At 37.4% G+C, this 17,437-nt stretch overlaps 2 protein-coding genes and 2 pseudogenes across 3 annotated transcripts; 3 read left to right on the top strand and 1 right to left on the bottom strand.

Annotated features, from left to right (window-relative positions):
* Positions 1-1,046: 1,046 nt before the first annotated feature.
* LOC103320714 (putative folate-biopterin transporter 2) lies at positions 1,047-3,839 on the top strand. The gene is made up of 5 exons (XM_089046393.1): positions 1,047-1,842; positions 2,127-2,386; positions 2,508-2,603; positions 2,685-2,855; positions 3,064-3,839. The coding sequence occupies exons 1-5, from the start codon at positions 1,476-1,478 to the stop codon at positions 3,661-3,663; spliced, it is 1,494 nt and encodes a 497-aa protein (XP_088902519.1). The 5' UTR covers positions 1,047-1,475; the 3' UTR covers positions 3,664-3,839.
* A 145-nt stretch (positions 3,840-3,984) lies between these two features.
* LOC103320716 (putative folate-biopterin transporter 2) lies at positions 3,985-6,167 on the top strand (annotated as a pseudogene). The gene is made up of 5 exons (XR_016124259.1): positions 3,985-4,814; positions 5,125-5,384; positions 5,482-5,577; positions 5,653-5,813; positions 5,908-6,167. The product of XR_016124259.1 is annotated as a putative folate-biopterin transporter 2 (transcript).
* A 2,846-nt stretch (positions 6,168-9,013) lies between these two features.
* Positions 9,014-12,092, bottom strand: LOC103320908 (L-type lectin-domain containing receptor kinase IX.1-like; annotated as a pseudogene).
* A 630-nt stretch (positions 12,093-12,722) lies between these two features.
* LOC103320717 (Myb/SANT-like DNA-binding domain protein) lies at positions 12,723-17,385 on the top strand. The gene is given in 10 exon segments (XM_008222428.3): positions 12,723-12,864; positions 13,297-13,654; positions 13,733-13,883; positions 14,273-14,613; positions 14,724-14,871; positions 15,256-15,596; positions 15,664-15,814; positions 16,210-16,245; positions 16,248-16,549; positions 16,626-17,385. Coding segments are annotated over 9 exon segments (2,328 nt in total). The 5' UTR covers positions 12,723-12,864; positions 13,297-13,321; the 3' UTR covers positions 17,151-17,385.
* The last annotated feature ends 52 nt before the right edge of the window (positions 17,386-17,437 follow it).

Below are 17,437 nucleotides of genomic sequence, written 5' to 3'. Positions count from 1 at the left end.
GTGGTTAACCTAGTCCAATGAGCACACTAATTACATACATTAGTTTAATCAAAAGCGCTATCATCTCCCTAAGGTTCATGAATCATATAAACATCCAATTCCTACTCTCCACCATTGAGTTAAGTAATTTTGAGTATGTGGCATCTCGTGATTGAACAATCTTTTGTGTGACTCTCTGTGAGCTTTGATTGGGAAGTATTCAAGCGTGACAGTTATATATTGTCAATGACCACGTGGTGTTACGAATCTACCCATGCTATGATACATATTTGTTTATTAAGACTATGTTATAAGTTCAAGAAATATGGAACTTTCTCATTTACCCGCACCATAACAAGTGAACTAATAACACAAATCAAATCAGAACAAGATCGGCCTTTTAACACACGTCTTTCCAGTTCCAGAAAGGCAGAGACTTCACCTTGTCACAAGCGGAAGCTATATATCCTTATGACTCACATGTCCCCACTTCCGTGCTCATGGAGCCAGTGGCATTCAGCCACGTGTCAGAACATCATAACTAGGGAAGTCCCATGTACATGATATTATTCCTTTTAAATACTTATTTTTAACGGAGTTTCACTAAAACACTCAAAATGGGAGTTGAAATTATAAAAAAACTCAAGCACTATTTAAACATATAAACACACCCAAAACTCATCATTACACATACTCAAAACCCATTTATAAACACACCCAAAAAGTTGACTTTGAGATTGATTTTGGATGTGTTTCTATATTTAAATAGTGCTTGGATTTTTTTTATAAATACATGTCTAGAATTGAGTTTATTTATAAATTTGTATATTTTTAAATAATAAAAAATTAAAAAATTAAAAAATTAAAGAGGAAAAAAAATCGGAATTTCTGACCATCTTGGCGGGTTGGTGACTTTTGAGAAAGCAATTACCTTTCTCTTGTTTCTTTTCTGCTGAGTCGAATGTTTGCGGCCGAAACTTTCAGATTCTTACATGAGAGCGAGGCACTACCCAACGGTTAAACTGTAAAAACTAAAAACTAAAAACTAAAATCAGATATTGATAAACCGGTTGGTTGGTCAAAGTCCTCGCGGCAAGGAGGCCTTCTGCTACCTTGGAGCTATCTACCAGGCATTGGATCCATCTGAACTTGAAGTCCTCGGCTTTCATTACCAGATATCTATCATTTTGCGGAGAGAATAAATTTCACATTCATTGCTGAATTAATTAGAGAAAGCTACTGCCGTCTTTGTGTTTGTTTTTTTACCTTCTTAGTGTTGTGTGTGTTCGAGGTTATCAAGCAGCAACCAAAACCAAGATCAGAAATTCTAAGCTTCCATCAGGAGAATCAATCACCGTGAAGAACCCAATCAGATAAAAACTGAATCTTTAACTGGGTTTTTCATTCGAAGCAGGAAACAGATTTCCACTGTTCAGGAAACACTGATCTGTTTACTGGGTTGTTGTTTTTGGTAAATCTGTATTGGGAAGAGAGTGATGGTGGAGGAGGAGGAGGATCTTAAATCCTCTGGTGACATGGTGGAAGAAAATGAGCCCAAAAAAGGGTGTTCTGGTGCTCTCTGCACACCAATCAATTGGTTCAAAATGCTGTGTGCGGAAATGCATTGGAGTTTTGTAATGGGGGTGGTGGTTGTTTATGGAATAAATCAAGGACTGGGTGGAGCTCTTTATCGTGTGGGCACAGAATATTACATGAAGGATGTTCAAAAAGTGCAGCCTTCTGAAGCACAATTTTATCAAGGAATTACTTCTATTCCTTGGCTTGTCAAGCCTCTCTGGGGTCTTCTCACCGATGTTCTCCCAATTTTCGGGTATCGAAGACGGCCTTATTTCATTGTAGCAGGTAAACTCAAAAGTTAAAACTCTTTCTAGTTTTGATGTTCAATGTCATATATTCAATTAAGGATAACATTCTAAGTGTTAAATTCGAAATTGTAAATGCCTCAAACTTTAGTTTTAAATGTCTATATTCTAATAGATGTGAATATCAGTTTAACTTTTGTGTTCTTTTGGGAAAACAAAATCAGAACTTGCCACATGGATTGATTGTTTCATGAGATGACACGTTTAGCCATTTCTAGCTTATACGGTTTCCTGATAAGCTAGTCAATGTCTTGTTTGTATTAGGTTCTATTGGTGTGATCTCCATGCTCGTGCTATCATTCCATGAAAAGCTGCACATTGCACTTGCCCTTTTGTCATTAATAGCTGGAAGTGCTGGAGTGGCTGTAGCAGATGTCACCATAGATGCCTGTGTTGCACAGAACAGTATTAATCATCCGTCACTTGCAGCCGATATGCAAAGCCTGTGTGCCCTGAGTTCCTCCATTGGGGCACTACTGGGATTCTCTGTTAGTGGTATCTTTGTTCATCTTATAGGCCCTAAGGTCAGCTTCTTTCACTTGTAGCTGTTCAAAGCTTAAAATTTCTCTTTGCTTTTCATGTTTCTGTTTGAAACAAAAATATTTTGTTTATTAGATGAGTTTTTTTGTTCCTCTTCCTTGGTAGGGGGTATACGGGTTGTTGGCAATCCCATTTGGACTTGTGTTCTTAATTGGAACTCTGCTTAAGGAACCTCATTCTCCCAATTTGGCTTACACACAGGTAGTCCTTTACTCCTCTTGATTCTTGTCCTTTTCTTTTCACTTTTCATGCTCATGGTCTAATATTGCATGCTGGGCACAGGTCAATCAGAAGTTTATTGATGCTGGCAAGGCTATGTGGACAACGTTGAAATGTCCTGATGTATGGAGGCCATGCTTATACATGTACTTTTCCCTTGCATTAAGCTTGAATATCCTTGATGGAATGTTCTACTGGTATACAGACTCGAAGAGCGGTCCATCTTTCTCACAGGTATTTGACAATTACTTATGAGAGTGAATTTTATTATCTCAGTAATCGGTATATTTTTAGAGAATAAGAAGTCAACAGCTAAAACTTCTTTTACATGACTTCAGTTCACACCACTCTGTCCAATGTCTCGTTCCAATTTTACCAGATGTCCCTGAAGGGACCACTCTGTGCAATGTGAGTAAAGTTAATCATTCACATTTTTTTGCAGGAGAATGTTGGATATATATTCTCCATTGGTTCAGTTGGTTCCCTTTTGGGGGCGGTACTCTATCAAAATGTTCTAAAGGATCATCCTTTCCGGGACTTGCTGTTCTGGACTCAACTGGTTTACAGTTTATCAGGAACGCTAGATTTGATGCTGGTCTTGCGATTGAATTTGAAATTTGGCATACCAGATTATTTCTTTGTTGTGATTGATGAAAGTGTATCTCAAATGACTGGAAGGCTCAAATGGATGCCTCTTCTTGTGCTTAGCTCAAAGCTTTGTCCTCCGGGAATCGAAGGAACTTTTTTTGCTCTGCTCATGTCAATCGATAATGTTGGACTTCTCTCAGCAACATGGGGAGGAGGCATCTTACTGCATGTATTGAAGGTTACACGGACACAATTTGATAATATCTGGCTGGCCATTCTGATTAGGAACTTCTTGAGATTAGCTCCGCTTTGTCTGCTATTTTTGGTACCTAGAGTTGATCCCAACTCCTCCATTCTTCCAACTGAAATCTTGAATACAAAAGAGGATATTGAAACTCAAGAAACAGAGAACATTGAATTGGTCTCCCTTGTGAACAGAGTTGATGATAGATAGCCCAACAATATACCATTCACGTCAAAATCATCTTAGGTTTCGGAAACATACTTAGAAGACCAAGCCAAAGTTGCTTTAGGTTGTTACTTGAAAGAGTTATGATGAATGTACTATTGTTATATATTTTCGTCATTTGCCACATTTTTTCTTATTAATGGGAGAAGTATTTCATGGTAGTCCAACTTTATATGGTGAGATCCATTAAGTAGGTTTTCTTCTGTTTAACTTCTTGACACAGAATGTTGATGAGAGTTCACTACGGCGGGAACACTGTAAAAACAAAAGCCAAGACCGGATTTCGATAATTAAGTTAAAATAGGGTGCAAAGCAACTGTAAACCGTTTGGTCAAAGTCAACTCGTTCTATTACCTTGGGGCTAGCTACTACCAGGATTTTGATGCATCTTGAACTTGAAGTAATTGGTTTTCCTTTTCCTGATCTATTACTTTTCAGAAGGATAAATTAGACCATCATTGCAAAATTAATTTGAGAAAGCTATTGTCTTTGTGTTTGTATGTTTTGGTTTTTTTTTCTGTGTGTTGTATGTGCTGGAGGTTTTGTCAGCGGGTTCAAGGTTTTTTATTTAAGCAGAAACCAAAGCCAATATTAGAAGTTCTAAGCTTCACTTTGAAGAAACCCAGTTCGAGAAAATCTGAATCTTCAACTGGGTTCTTCATTTTCAAGCATAGTTCAGGAACACAGGTTCCCACAGTTCAGGAAACACTAATCTGTAAACTTGGTTGGTGTTGTTTTCTGAAAATCTGTATAGGAAAGTGAGTGATGATGGAGGAGGAGGAGGAGGAGAGTCTTGATCCCTCTGCTAATATTGTGGAGGAAAATGAGCCCAAAAAGCGTGTTGTGATGCTCTCTGCACGCCAATCCAATGGTTCAAAATGCTTTGTATGGAAATGCATTAGAGTTTTGTATGGGGGGTGATGGTTGTTTATGGACTAAGTCAAGGACTGGGTGGAGCTCTTTCTAGCGTGGGCACAGAATATTACATGAAGATGTGCAGAAAGTGCAGCCTTCTGAAGCCCAATTTTATCAAGGAATTATTTATATTCCCTGGATTGTCAAGCCTATCTGGGGTCTCCTCACGGATGTTGTCCCAATTTTTGGGTATCGAAGACGGCCTTATTTCATTTATGCTGGTAAGTGATCCAGTATTAGTTTCCTGTTAGCTCAAAAGTAAAAAACTTTTAAGTTGGTTTTCAAGGTTGCATAGCGATTTTGGGATCCCATTGATATGTTTACATTCTGCCTTAAATGCCACAAGCTTTAGCTCCATTTTCGTAGTCGAATAGATGTGAATATCCCTTGACTTTTGTGCTTTTTTGGAAAAAAGTCAGTACTTGCCATATGGTGTTTAGACCACATTGCCTTAAATGCCATCTGGGGTTTTTAGAAATTTCTTGCTGACATGGTTTCCTAACTAGCTGGTTCATGTTTTCTTGATGATAGATTCTATGGGAGTGATCTCCATGCTCCTGTTATTGTTCCATGAAAAGCTGCACCTCGCATTTGCCGTCTTGTCATTAACAGGAAGAAGTGCTGGAGTAGCTGCAGCAGATGTCACCATAGATGCCTGTGAGGCACAGAACAGTATTAATCATCCTTCACTTGCACCTGATGTGCAAAGTCTGTTTGCCTTAAGTTCCTCCATTGGGGCATTAGTGGGATTCTCTGTTAGTGGTATCTTTGTTCATCTTATAGGCCCTAAGGTCAGCTTCTTTTGATTATAGCAGTTCAAAGCTTTGAAACTTTTCCTTTTCATATTTCAGTTGAAAAATATATTGTTTTCTTCCTCTTCTCTGGTAGGGAGTATACGGCTTGTTGGCAATCCCAGCTGGACTTGTATTTTTAGTTGGAACTCTTCTCAATGAACCTCATTCACCCAACTTCGCTTACACACAGGTAATAGTTTCGTTTACTCCTGTTGATTCTTGGTTCTTTTCATGCTAAATATCTCATATTCCATGCTGGGAGCAGGTCAGACAGAATTTAATCGATGCCAGAAAATCTATGTGGACAACATTGAAATGCCCTGATGTGTGGAGACCGTGCTTGTACATGTTGCATTGAGCTTGAACATCCTTGACGGAATGTTCTACTGGTATACAGACTCGAAGGACGGTCCATCTTTCTCTCAGGTATTTGGCAGTCGCTTATGAGAGTGAATTTAAGAAACTAAGATACGTGTATATTTTCCAATAAATAAATTCAACAATTCAAGTCTTTACGCAGGAGAATGTGGGATATATATTCTCTATAGGTTCAGTTGGGTCTCTTTTGGGGGCAGTACTCTATCAGTATGTTCTAAAGGATCATCCTTTCCGGGGGCTTGCTCTTCTGGACTCAGTTGCTTTATAGTTTATCAGGCTTGCTAGATTTGATGCTGGTGTTTGTGGGAACAAATATTATGGCTTCCAATCACAAGGCGCCACGTGGACAAGAATAATATTTCTAAATTAATTGAGCCCATTTATTTAACAAATTAATTGATACTAAAAATAAGGATATTATCTTAAATATGAGATATTACCTTTATTTAAAAAGATAATATCACCAAATTAAGATATTATCTAAAGTTGGAGACATCATCATCAATTAGTGATTTGATTAGTGATTTAATCCCAATTAAATCCCTAATTGACTCAATCTCTACAATTTGGGGAAAGAATAAGGAAGATATTCTTTGAAAAACTCTAGATGCCTAGAGCCCTATAAATACATGGCTACATTCAACAAACAAGGCAATTCAATTTCTACTCAAAAAACCCTACACTCTCTCTCTCGCCGCTGCCCCTCTCTCCATATTTCCCTATCACAGCTCCAGCCACCTGTTTCAAGCGGATTTCAATTTTCCAAATGCAAATCACTTAAGCTAATTTTGAGAAGAAAGGCTATCTTTTTTTTTCTTTTTTCTTTTTTTGGTCTGAAACTGAAAATATTAATGACAATAATTCCTTTGAGAAATTTAGCAGAAAAATTTGTAGAAATTGTGAAAGTTGTAGGCTTTTGTTACCAATGCCTAAGGGTCTGACTCTGAGCTCAATTAGACCACATAAAGTTTAATTGTCTTGTTCAATCCACCAACTCACTCGAACAATGAAAAACCTCACATTAACAGATTTCTTTCTTGGGGTTTTTTGGGTGACCAAATGATGTAATTTTTAAAAATTAATGATGGTATTATGGGAATTGGGAAATTTTTATCAAAGTCTCTTTTCTGCTTGAAAAGTGACTCAGAGGCTTTGCTTTTAAAATATCTGTAGGTGAGCCATCTTCCCACTGTTGCCGCGAGCATCCCAACTGGCATGAACAACTGAGGATATGGTATTGATATTGATCCCAACGTGTGGCCCGAGTGGATCCCATTGGTTTGTGAAAGTGTCAAACTCAACCATTACAATTTGGTTTTGGGATGCTTCAAAACGAGTGGTGCTGTTGAATAATCCTAGCTCACCACCAGCAGAGTTTGGTGGAATTGGATAGTGAACAGGGGCAATGAAAAAGGCAATTCCATCAGCAAACAAGGTTCTATTACGAGTGTCGACAACGAAAGAGAAATTAGTAGTGAAGTCTGCCAGTTTAGCAGAGTCCCATAAGTGCAAAGGTTCTGCATACGTAGCCCGGCCAGTGCGGAAATATATATATATATATATATATATCTGTGTCTGCGATCGTGCTGAGTTCAATCACTCCGAATGAAGAAGGCGCGGCATCACCTTCATAAATTATGTTGTTTGCATCTAGACCAAAGCGTTTGATGCTGAAGGAAAATGGATGAACAAAGGGTTGGAAAAAATTGAAGAACATGAAGAGAACAATAGAGCAGTTTTTCAAGGATTGAAGACGGAAAGTTGATAGCCTGCTTAGAGACATCGCAATGCAACCAACAAGAACGTGAAAATCTGCAATGCAACGAATAATAGAAATGTACGTGGCAACTAAATGAAGAAGTCAGAATTATGAAGAGTGTAATGAAGACCAAGGATTGCCATGTTTTAAAGGGAAAGAAGCCTAAGACTTTGACATTCAAAACAAAAGCCCAAAGAAATTAAAATGGTCCGTGTTTTTTTCTTATATATATAAAAAAAAAGAATGATCCATGTTAGGTGAAATCAGTTGGAAAAACAACAGTTGTTTCGAAAGGCATGGGAGTCTTTGGGCGTATTTCATACGCAATTTCTTTTTTCTCAATTCAATTGCAGTCTCCGAAGTCCTTCTTGACTGTTTTGTTTTTTGTTTTTTCATGCTCTTTACAGAAAGACGAGGAAAGATTTGATGCAATACAACGAATTGATGGTACTTTAAAATTTAAGATTGGAACCTTCGGCATTGTCAAGTCATGACTTCACAGGTCCATTTATATTAGAAAGAATTTTGTGTGTATTATTGAAAATTTTGTAAAAAATTTAAGTATATTAAACGTGAAAAATAAGAACGTATTTGTATAAAATAAGTATTAAACGTGAAAATGCTAAATTCTTTATACGGGTAATAACTCTGAAAAAGTGAAAAGTCAAAAGAGGACAATAGAGACTCGGGTATTGACCTAATAGTAATGGTTAATGCTCTAAACTACTCTCATAGATACACAAAAATATGGGGAAAACAATTATATAAAAATAAAAAATAAACAATATAGCCGGTCGGCTATACTATTTATAAGAAATTTAAAAAATTAAACGACCCCAGTATAGCCGGTCGGCTGTAATCTTTTTTCAAATCCCAAGTATAGCCGCGCGGCTAGACTCTTGGTTTTGAAAAGGAGGGCGAGAACAGTATAGCCGAGAGGAGCCACAAGGAGTATAGCCGCGTGGCTATAGATTTCTTTATAATTACGAGAGCCATGGTATAGCCGAGTGGCTATCCTCTTCAGGTATATTATATTTAAAAGAGTATAACCGCTCGGCTATACTATTTATATAAAAAATTATTAAAAAGACCTCAGTAAAGCCTCTCGGCTATACGCTTTTTAACAAAAAAAATCCCGGCTATACTCCTGCGGAGTTCTTCTTGGCTTCTAAATATGGAAGCTTATGATAATAATGAATCATTAAAATACTGTCACTTGTTCTATTGAAGTGCCCTTAATTTAAATAATCTAGTGTGTATTGTCTAATTACTAGCTAAAGTAACACTGAAATCTAAAATTCAAACGAGGAGACTGAAACTCGAGAAGCAGGAACATTTGATAGCCCAAGAAGAAACCATTCACATGAAGGTCATTTTAGATTTCATAAACATACTTAGAAGAATAACAAACCAAATTAAGTTGCTTAATTAGGTTCGAGGTTCAATGAAGTTCTGTTCGAACAAAGTCACAGAAACACTAGCACCCAAATCCAAAGATAAGACTTCATGAATTCAAAATCATGACACAACCATAGTCCAAAGAAGAAGCAAAAAGAAACTAATTGTGGTTGTACTATAATCATATGAGATCATGATGAGACAGATGATGCTCAAGTTCTAGCATGTCATGTGGAAGTTCCGGCAACGGTGCTTCAAGCTGAAGAACCTTCATGACTTTTCCAGGTCTTGGCCTTCCCTTGCTGTTGGGATGAGTGCACCATAATCCCACAATTAACAAGCATTCCATTTCTATCAAAAATCTTATCCAATCTCTCATCAGCTGCATGGAGAAGATTACCTGCAAGGTACAGTTCCCAAACCCAACTGACAAGTGGCAAGTGAAATTCTCCATCCTGGCAAGTCCTCCTTCCACATGCAATTTCCAAGGCCACAACTCCAAAACTAAACATGTCACATTCTTTACTGGCCCTTCCTCCATTTGCATATTCTGGGGCTATGTATCCAAAAGTCCCTACCGCCCCTATTGTTTGAGTCCTGGACCATGGATCAACAAGCTTTGCAATCCCGAAATCACCGAGCTTAGTGCTGAAGTCTTTGTCCAACAATATGTTAGCTGATTTGATATCCCTATGAAGAACACATTGCTCTGCATCTTCATAATAGCCAACCTAGAGCTATCTTATACCTGAACTTCCATTGCAGGGTTGTTTTACATCCAAATAGATGGGTGTCGAGGCTGCTGTTAGGCATGTATGCATAAACAAGTAAGCATTCGCCTTCCTCCTGACACCATCCAATAAATTGCACCAGGTTTCTATGTATTAAGCGGCTTATAATTTTGACTTCATTGATTAAGATTTTCTCATAGTAATCAGATTTTGCAAATATTTTCTTCACAGCAATTGCACAGCCTAGATCCTGTAAGATTCCTTTATAAACATGTCCTGACCCTCCTTGGCCTAGCCTTCCAGTGTTTGCAAAGCCATTGGTGGCTGCAACTAATGCCTTATAAGAAAATCGTTTAGGGAATGCTCGTCTCTGAAGATCCTTATTTATGGAGGTCACATCCTCGGAGTAATTTTCATGTCCACCAATCCTGCCTGTTCGCTTCTTTACAACCAACCTACACAAGGCCACACCAATCATCAAAATTAACAAAGTAAAAGCACAGCAATTCTTCCTATCAAATATTTCTTCTTCATTTTCCTATCCTTTTGTTTGTTTCGTATCTCACCAGAATCCAAATGTGCTTTGAATTCCCAATAATTTATAACATGCCGCTCAGGGGCTGTTCCAGTAGCAGCTGAAAAACCAATAGGTTATCCATGCATTAGCCACCTTCCTTCTGTTGCTGCTAAAAACCCAACTGGTGTTAACAATTGAGGAGATTTTGTTTACATTGATCCCAACATGAGGTCCATTTGGATCCCACTCAATATTTGTATAGGAATCAAACTCAACTGCTACATTTGGTTTTTGGACACTGCAAAATTAGTGCTGCTGTTGAACAATCCTAGACAACCACCAGCAAAGTTAGGTGGAATTGGATAGCTGATGTGATTAATTGCAAGTGGACAATATCGCTCAAATTAATATAGTAGTAAGTAGAGTATCGTTCCAACAGGGATCAAATAATCTATTAAATACTAGAGTGATTTATTTCTAATTATATTTGAATTAAACGAAAAGAGAATTATGATGATTAAAATCTAATTAAGCAAACAAAATAAATTGATATTAAGGAAATAATGTATAATATGAAAATAATGATGATAAAGCACTAGGGCACCGATTTCACCTAGCTAATCCCACCCAAATCCTTCTAGTTTGTTATCTAACATGTTGATAATCGTTTTCCCTTACCTCACCAATACTCTCTTCCGAGTTATATTAGTTGTATTCCTTACCATCAACCCACTCTATTCCTAGTTATGGATTTAGATAGCTACGAACCCATTAAGATTTGTGGAAAACAATAAAGATTACACAAACCATAACCTAGTCTTCCGAGTCGGCTATGTAATTCATGGTACTTGTTACAAGAAGCTATTTACTATGAATCTCCTTGCGGTCTCAACCTAATTCTTCAAATCACGCAATTAGTGGCCAATTAATTAGCATTAAGAACGGTAACAAGTACTCCATATATAGATAAATAAAATTAACAATATAAAAGAATTTGAGTATTCATAGCTAGGCTACATCGTCCATGAAGGTGAGAATCATGATGGTTGATGAAGACATCAAATTCTCCAAGTAGAATGCCAAGTTGCGCAAGCTTTCTTCGTATTCTCCTTTGAATATTTAGGCTATGAGTATGAATATGGAGGATGATGGGTGATGGGTGATGGTCCGTGGTCCTTTGAACAATGACCTAAACTTCATATTTATAAGACTCCTGGAAATCCTATCTAAGGTATAATTACAATTGTTATAAAAGTAGGATTCCTTCTAAAATATGGTCTTCTTTATTTCTTCTTGTTTGACTTGATAATCTTCAATCTTCATCTTCTTGCCCTTTTTAGCACACTTTCTCCTATTTCCACAATTCCTTCACAAATCTCACAAAACTAATTAAATACAATCAATTTAATCTAAAGAAATTAACAAATAAATAAGTAAAGGAGACATAAAATATATATAAAATATAGGCTTATCAATAGCCAACAGGAGCAGGGAAAAAGACAAACCCATCACTGAATTTGCTACTGTTATGAGTGTCAACCATGAAAGTGAAATGGGTTGTGAAATCTGCTAGTGAACCGGTAGCAGAGTCCCATAGGTGCAATGATTGCGAATAGGTACACCGCCCTACGCAGAACAATTGGGAGACTCTATTGAGTTCTACCATGCCTAAGGAAGGCGTGGCATCACCTTCGTAGAGTATGTTCTCTGTATCAAGGTTTAACTGAGGTATGGTGAACGAAAGGGGAGGTGTGCCATTGGTTTGATGAGCAAAGATAGGCAGAAAATTGATGAAAATGAAGAGACAGATGTAGTAATTACAAAAGGTTACCTGGCTGCAGCTTATAAGAAACATGGTTGCTTTGTTCTGAGATGTGCATGAAAATCTGCAATGCAAAGAATCAAAGAAAGTCTTCATTGGGTTGAGAAATATATGTAAGCGGTAAAGGACTAATTGAGTTGAGACAGAGTCTGTTTTTTGTCTTAATTGCAATTTGCATCAAAACAACATGCACAGTAGTACTACTGAGGCAAAAGGAACCAATGGCATACATCAAAAAAAGTTAGCCGTCCCGAGGATTTAATAGCTTTTGTATTGGCAGGATGAACGGCTTTGACAAGGTCGCATTGGCTTCACTCTCAAATATCTATCGAAGAGGCTAGGGGAATAATTTTCATGCAAAGCTATACCACCGTAGCGGTATTACAAGACAATAATACACTTTTATGTAGAAAATTTAAAATGTATGATAGTGCATGATTGACTTTGTATACCGCCACAATAACATCCCCATGTATTGCAAGTGTTTCTCAATTTCGTTATCCTCCAACTTGATATATATGTACAATTGGATTATATATGCTTGTAGGCTTTTAGCGGACTGTGGGCTTATTTAGATTTTAAGGTATGGGCTGCCTACTCAGCAAACCCTATTTTTGGGCTTAGCATGACACTCCAACTTGACCCACTCTACTTCAGAGATGCATGCAGTCCTAGGGTCATGAAATGGATGCTCACAACACAACAAAACAAATATAGGACAAAAAGAAAAGGGTTTTTGCCTCCGTGACCAAACACCTCGGAAGCTTTGCTCTTATTCCGGGTTAGGGTTAACTCTTTGGCAATCACAGATTCTCCTTGGCGCCAACTAAAACCTTGGAAATCAAGTCTCTCTCAGTACAAACTACAAACAGGTAAAAGCACCAAACTTTTTCACCATCTGGGTCAAACCTTTGAATATGAATCTTCTATATATCGCATACTGTTTTCTCCTCTGGGTTCTCGGAATCATGGACATTGTCAGAGAATAAATTCCTATTGCAATACAAATTTTGGGATTTTATGCTCAAGTACTGTGCTGCATTGATTTAAAAATGTGGAAGAAAAATTTAAGTTTTTAAGGTTGCAAAGCTAAAGAATTCAACTTTCAAGTTTTGCTCATGTTTTCTTCGTGAGTGTAATGAATTTGACAATTGGGTTGCAGATTTCAGCTTAATTTTGATCACATTTTTAATCGCTTGTTATTGTTCATGTTGTATGAGGTTCTCATACTAAGTAAGCATAAGCATTGCTGGTTGAAGTTGCACTGAATTTTGTTATAAGAAAACTGATTAAACTCTTCTCAGAGTTTCTGTTCATTAGAGGAGAGAAATGGGTTGCCAAACAGCTGCAACCAATGATCGTTCAAGGACATATTGGACACCAGCCATGGAACGCTACTTTATTGATCTTATGTTGGAGCAAATGCATAGAGGAACTAGGAGTGGCCATACTTTCAACAAGCAGGCCTGGACAGACATGCTCACTATGTTCAATGGAAAATTTGATTCTCATTATGATAAAGATGTTTTGAAAAGCCGGTATACAAGTTTGTGGAAGCAATTCAATGATGTGAAGAATATTCTTGGCCAGAGTGGGTTTTCTTGGGATGAAGCTTGTCAAATGGTGGTAGCAGATGATTACATATGGGATGCTTACATAAAGGTGCAATGCTTCCATACCTGTTCGTTGTTTGTAAAACAATTTATTCCATAACTGTGAAATGACATCAAGTGCATGTAGGTTCACCCGGATGCACGACTGTACAAAACTAAAGCAGTCTTGAATTTTAGTGATTTGTGCCTCATTTATGGGTATACAACTGCTGATGGAAGATACAGTCGATCAAGCCATGACTTAGACTTTGATGATGAAGTTCAAGGAGTAGCCATGGGTTTGTATCCTTTCCTTGTCATAAACATAAGGCTAAGGTTTGCTTTGTTGTTGGACTGAATAATGATCAGTAGTTCAATTTTAGAGACTGGTGTTGGAAGGTTGGTGTTTGCTAGTGCAATGTTCTCATGCTTGATGAGCTGATCAGGAAGCATATATAACTCATTCTTTTGTGTTTTGAGAGGAAGTTATGGTACAATCTTCAAAATTGTGATAAATAGGTGATCTGCTTATTGTTAGTCATAAAATGAGCACAACAAGAATCAGTGGCCTGATAATCTGAATTTTGTCATCAATGATGGTTGACTTTCTAAAATTACTTATATTAGTACATAATTAAATCATATTCATTAGTATGAGATGACAAGTTAAACCTTTCTCAATATGTAGGTGATGGAATGGGCACCCTTGCTCCTTCAAGTAGTGAGCGTCCAAGGACGGATTGGTCAACAGCCATGGATCAATATTTCGTCGACCTTATGCTGGACCAAGTAGGAAGGGGCAATAAGACTGATAATACATTCAACAAAAAAGCCTGGACAGATATGCTTGCTAAATTTAATGAAGAATTTGGACCTCAACATGGCAAACGGGTTTTAAGACATCGATACAAGAAATTGTTGAAATACTACAGTGATGCAGCAACTTTACTAAGAAAAAATGATTTTTCCTGGGATGAAAAGCGGAATATGATTGTAGCTGATGATGATGTTTGGGATGCTTATACAAAGGTACACTGTCATGAACGTTTCATCTTTCATTCACTTTTTTTTGGTAATTTTTTCCTTCTCTCCATTACTTTTCCTTCCAATAACTGATTAATATAGGATTACTAGTACAGGCACACCCTCACGCACGGACATATAGAACAAAAACCTTGCCAAACTACTATGACATGTTCCTTATATTTGGAAGTGAACCTGATCTTGGCATCGACAATCATTTGCATCCACAGAAAGACGTTGATGACATATCAAAAGTCAAAGTTGGTGAGTTATAACTGCTTGCACAATATTCATAGAGATGTACAAGTCCCTGGAAAGAGAAATGGGAACCAAATACTGTTGTTCATTTCTTTATAAATAAATATGTTACCCAATGACGTAAGAAAGTTGCTGGTCTTTCAGTTTCCTTATCACCAATAAAGAGGAGTTTTAGGGTTTATCAATCATGAAAAGTTTCTTCTTTGTTTCATTCTCTGTAGCTTATTTTAATGATAAATGAGAATTACCCAGTTATAGACGAGAAGAGTCGTATATTTTTTCACATGAAATGTCTCTACTTCTTTTTCTTTTTTCTTTCTTTTTTCTTTGTGGTGCTTAAATCTTCTCAAGAGTGAAGGGGTTACTCTAACTTGATATTTAATTTTGTAGGGGAAGGAAAGGGGGGACAGACCCCAACTGTCAGTGATCGTACAAGGACATATTGGACACCACCAATGGACCGTTATCTCATTGATTTGTTACTAGACCAGGTGCATAGAGGAAATAAACTAGGGCAAACATTCATTACTCGGGCGTGGATTGACATGGTTACATCTTTCAATGCTCAATTCAGATCTCACCATGACAAAGATGTTCTGAAGAACCGGTACAAACATTTGCGAAGGCAGTACAATGACATCAAGAATCTTCTTGAACACGGCGGGTTTTTGTGGGATGAATCACGAGAAATGATAGCAGCTGAAGATAATGTTTGGGATGGTTATGTGAAGGTAAACTTCTTCTTGATTAACTCAAAATTTTATCAGCTTCCCTTATACTGACATATAATGCATGCAGAACCATCCTGATGCTCGACAATATAGAGTTAAAACTGTGCCAGGCTACAACAAATTGTGTGTTATCTTTGGAGAAGAAAATTCCGATGGAAGATACAGTCGTTTGGCATGCAATTCAGATCCTTGCGGTGAACTACCATTTTTAATGACCGGTATGCTATTGTTACCTTTTCATATTAGTCTGATTTTACAGTAATGTACATTCCAAATTCAAAAAACAAATAAAATTTCATTCATTTGTTGAACATGAATTGCTTTGCATGTACCACCAACAAAGAAGTATGATAGATTTGATGCTACACCTGTTTACTCTTATTTGTAATTGTTTCTTTCATAATGATATGGATGAAATGTTTAATGCCCTTTATGGGTCTAAAGTAGATATTAGGTCGTCATACGAAATGCAGTGCCAGGTAGCTTTTGTCTCATGTGCTCTTAAAATGACTTGAATGCCATGTCTAGAAGTGTACTTATTGCTTAGTGTTAGACTTGATGTTTTGTATCCTCGTGTTTTTTTTTTATAAATAAAATAAAATAACATTTGTAGGTGAGGAGAAGAATGACCAGTCTCACACTGGGGTTGTTCTCTGAGGATGGATTGGACACCAGCAATGGACCGTTATTTTATTGATCTTATGTTGGATCAGCTACATCAAGGAAATAAGATAGATCACACATTCAATGAGCAAGCATGGGCCCACATGCTTGAATCATTTAATATGAAATTTGGACTTCAATGTGATAAATATGTCCTAGAAGATCGATATTTATGCTTGGTGAAACAGCATTACTACATCAGCATTCTTCTCAATCACAGTGGATTTATGTGGGATGAAAGTCAACAAATGATAACCGCTGACAATGACACTTGGGAAGCCTACATCAAGGTGCGTTCTGGTTGTTCATATCTCGAAAACTTGTTTATCTGTAGTTTCCAGTTGTTTATGTAAGATCTGTTTGCAGGAACACCCAGATGCTATCCAATACAGAAATGCATTTTTAGGTAGCTATAGTGATTTGAGCAAGATTTTTATAAATACAGAATTAGATGGAAAATTCAGTGATCAGGGTGTGGGAATGGAAGCTGGCCTCATTGCCTTGGAAATAGAGATGGATAGAGCATCCGGAGATCTGCAATTATTAGCTGAGGACGTTGAAATGTCTGATCAACAGAGAAAGCGGCCAACTGTGATGCCATCGAACTCGGGACGTTCTACAAAAGCACAGAAAACAGGCAAGGATATGCAAAAGGCTCTTGCAGAGATGGCAGGTCTGGTTACAAAACTGGCAAATAATAAAGAGGACAGTAACTACAAATCAATAGAAAGTGCAATCGATGCACTTCAAGCTATACCAGATATGGATGATGAGCTTATGTTGGATGCTTGTGACCTTTTAGAAGATGAGAGAAAGGCAAAGACATTCTTGGCCTTGGATGCGGCACTGCGCAAGAAGTGGTTATTAAGGAAGCTCCGGCCGCAAAAGTAGCCGTTATGGTTTCAGTGACATTGTCTCGCATTTTGGTCAGGTCCCCTCTTTATTTAACTTGTTTTCTTTTTTTCTTCTTTTTCACATTTGGCCCCCTCCCTTCAGTAGATTTTGAGTCTTCTGCAATGTAAAGAGAGGGATTATATATAAGTAGGGTTCTAGTCTTTTGCAATGTAAAATGACTAAATTTCTTGTCTTTCAAAGCCTTGAGAAAGCATGCCAGCAACTTGTTCCTCTGTTCATTCTATTAAAATAGAAAGCCTATGCAATAAAACTTAGGCGCAATG

The sequence above is a fragment of the Prunus mume genome, linkage group LG2 (genome assembly GCF_029339155.1).
Source record: "Prunus mume cultivar Tortuosa linkage group LG2, ASM2933915v1, whole genome shotgun sequence".
Lineage (NCBI taxonomy): Eukaryota > Viridiplantae > Streptophyta > Magnoliopsida > Rosales > Rosaceae > Prunus > Prunus mume.
Note: the sequence above shows the minus strand (reverse complement) of the source record. Positions and strands in the feature narration are given on the sequence as shown.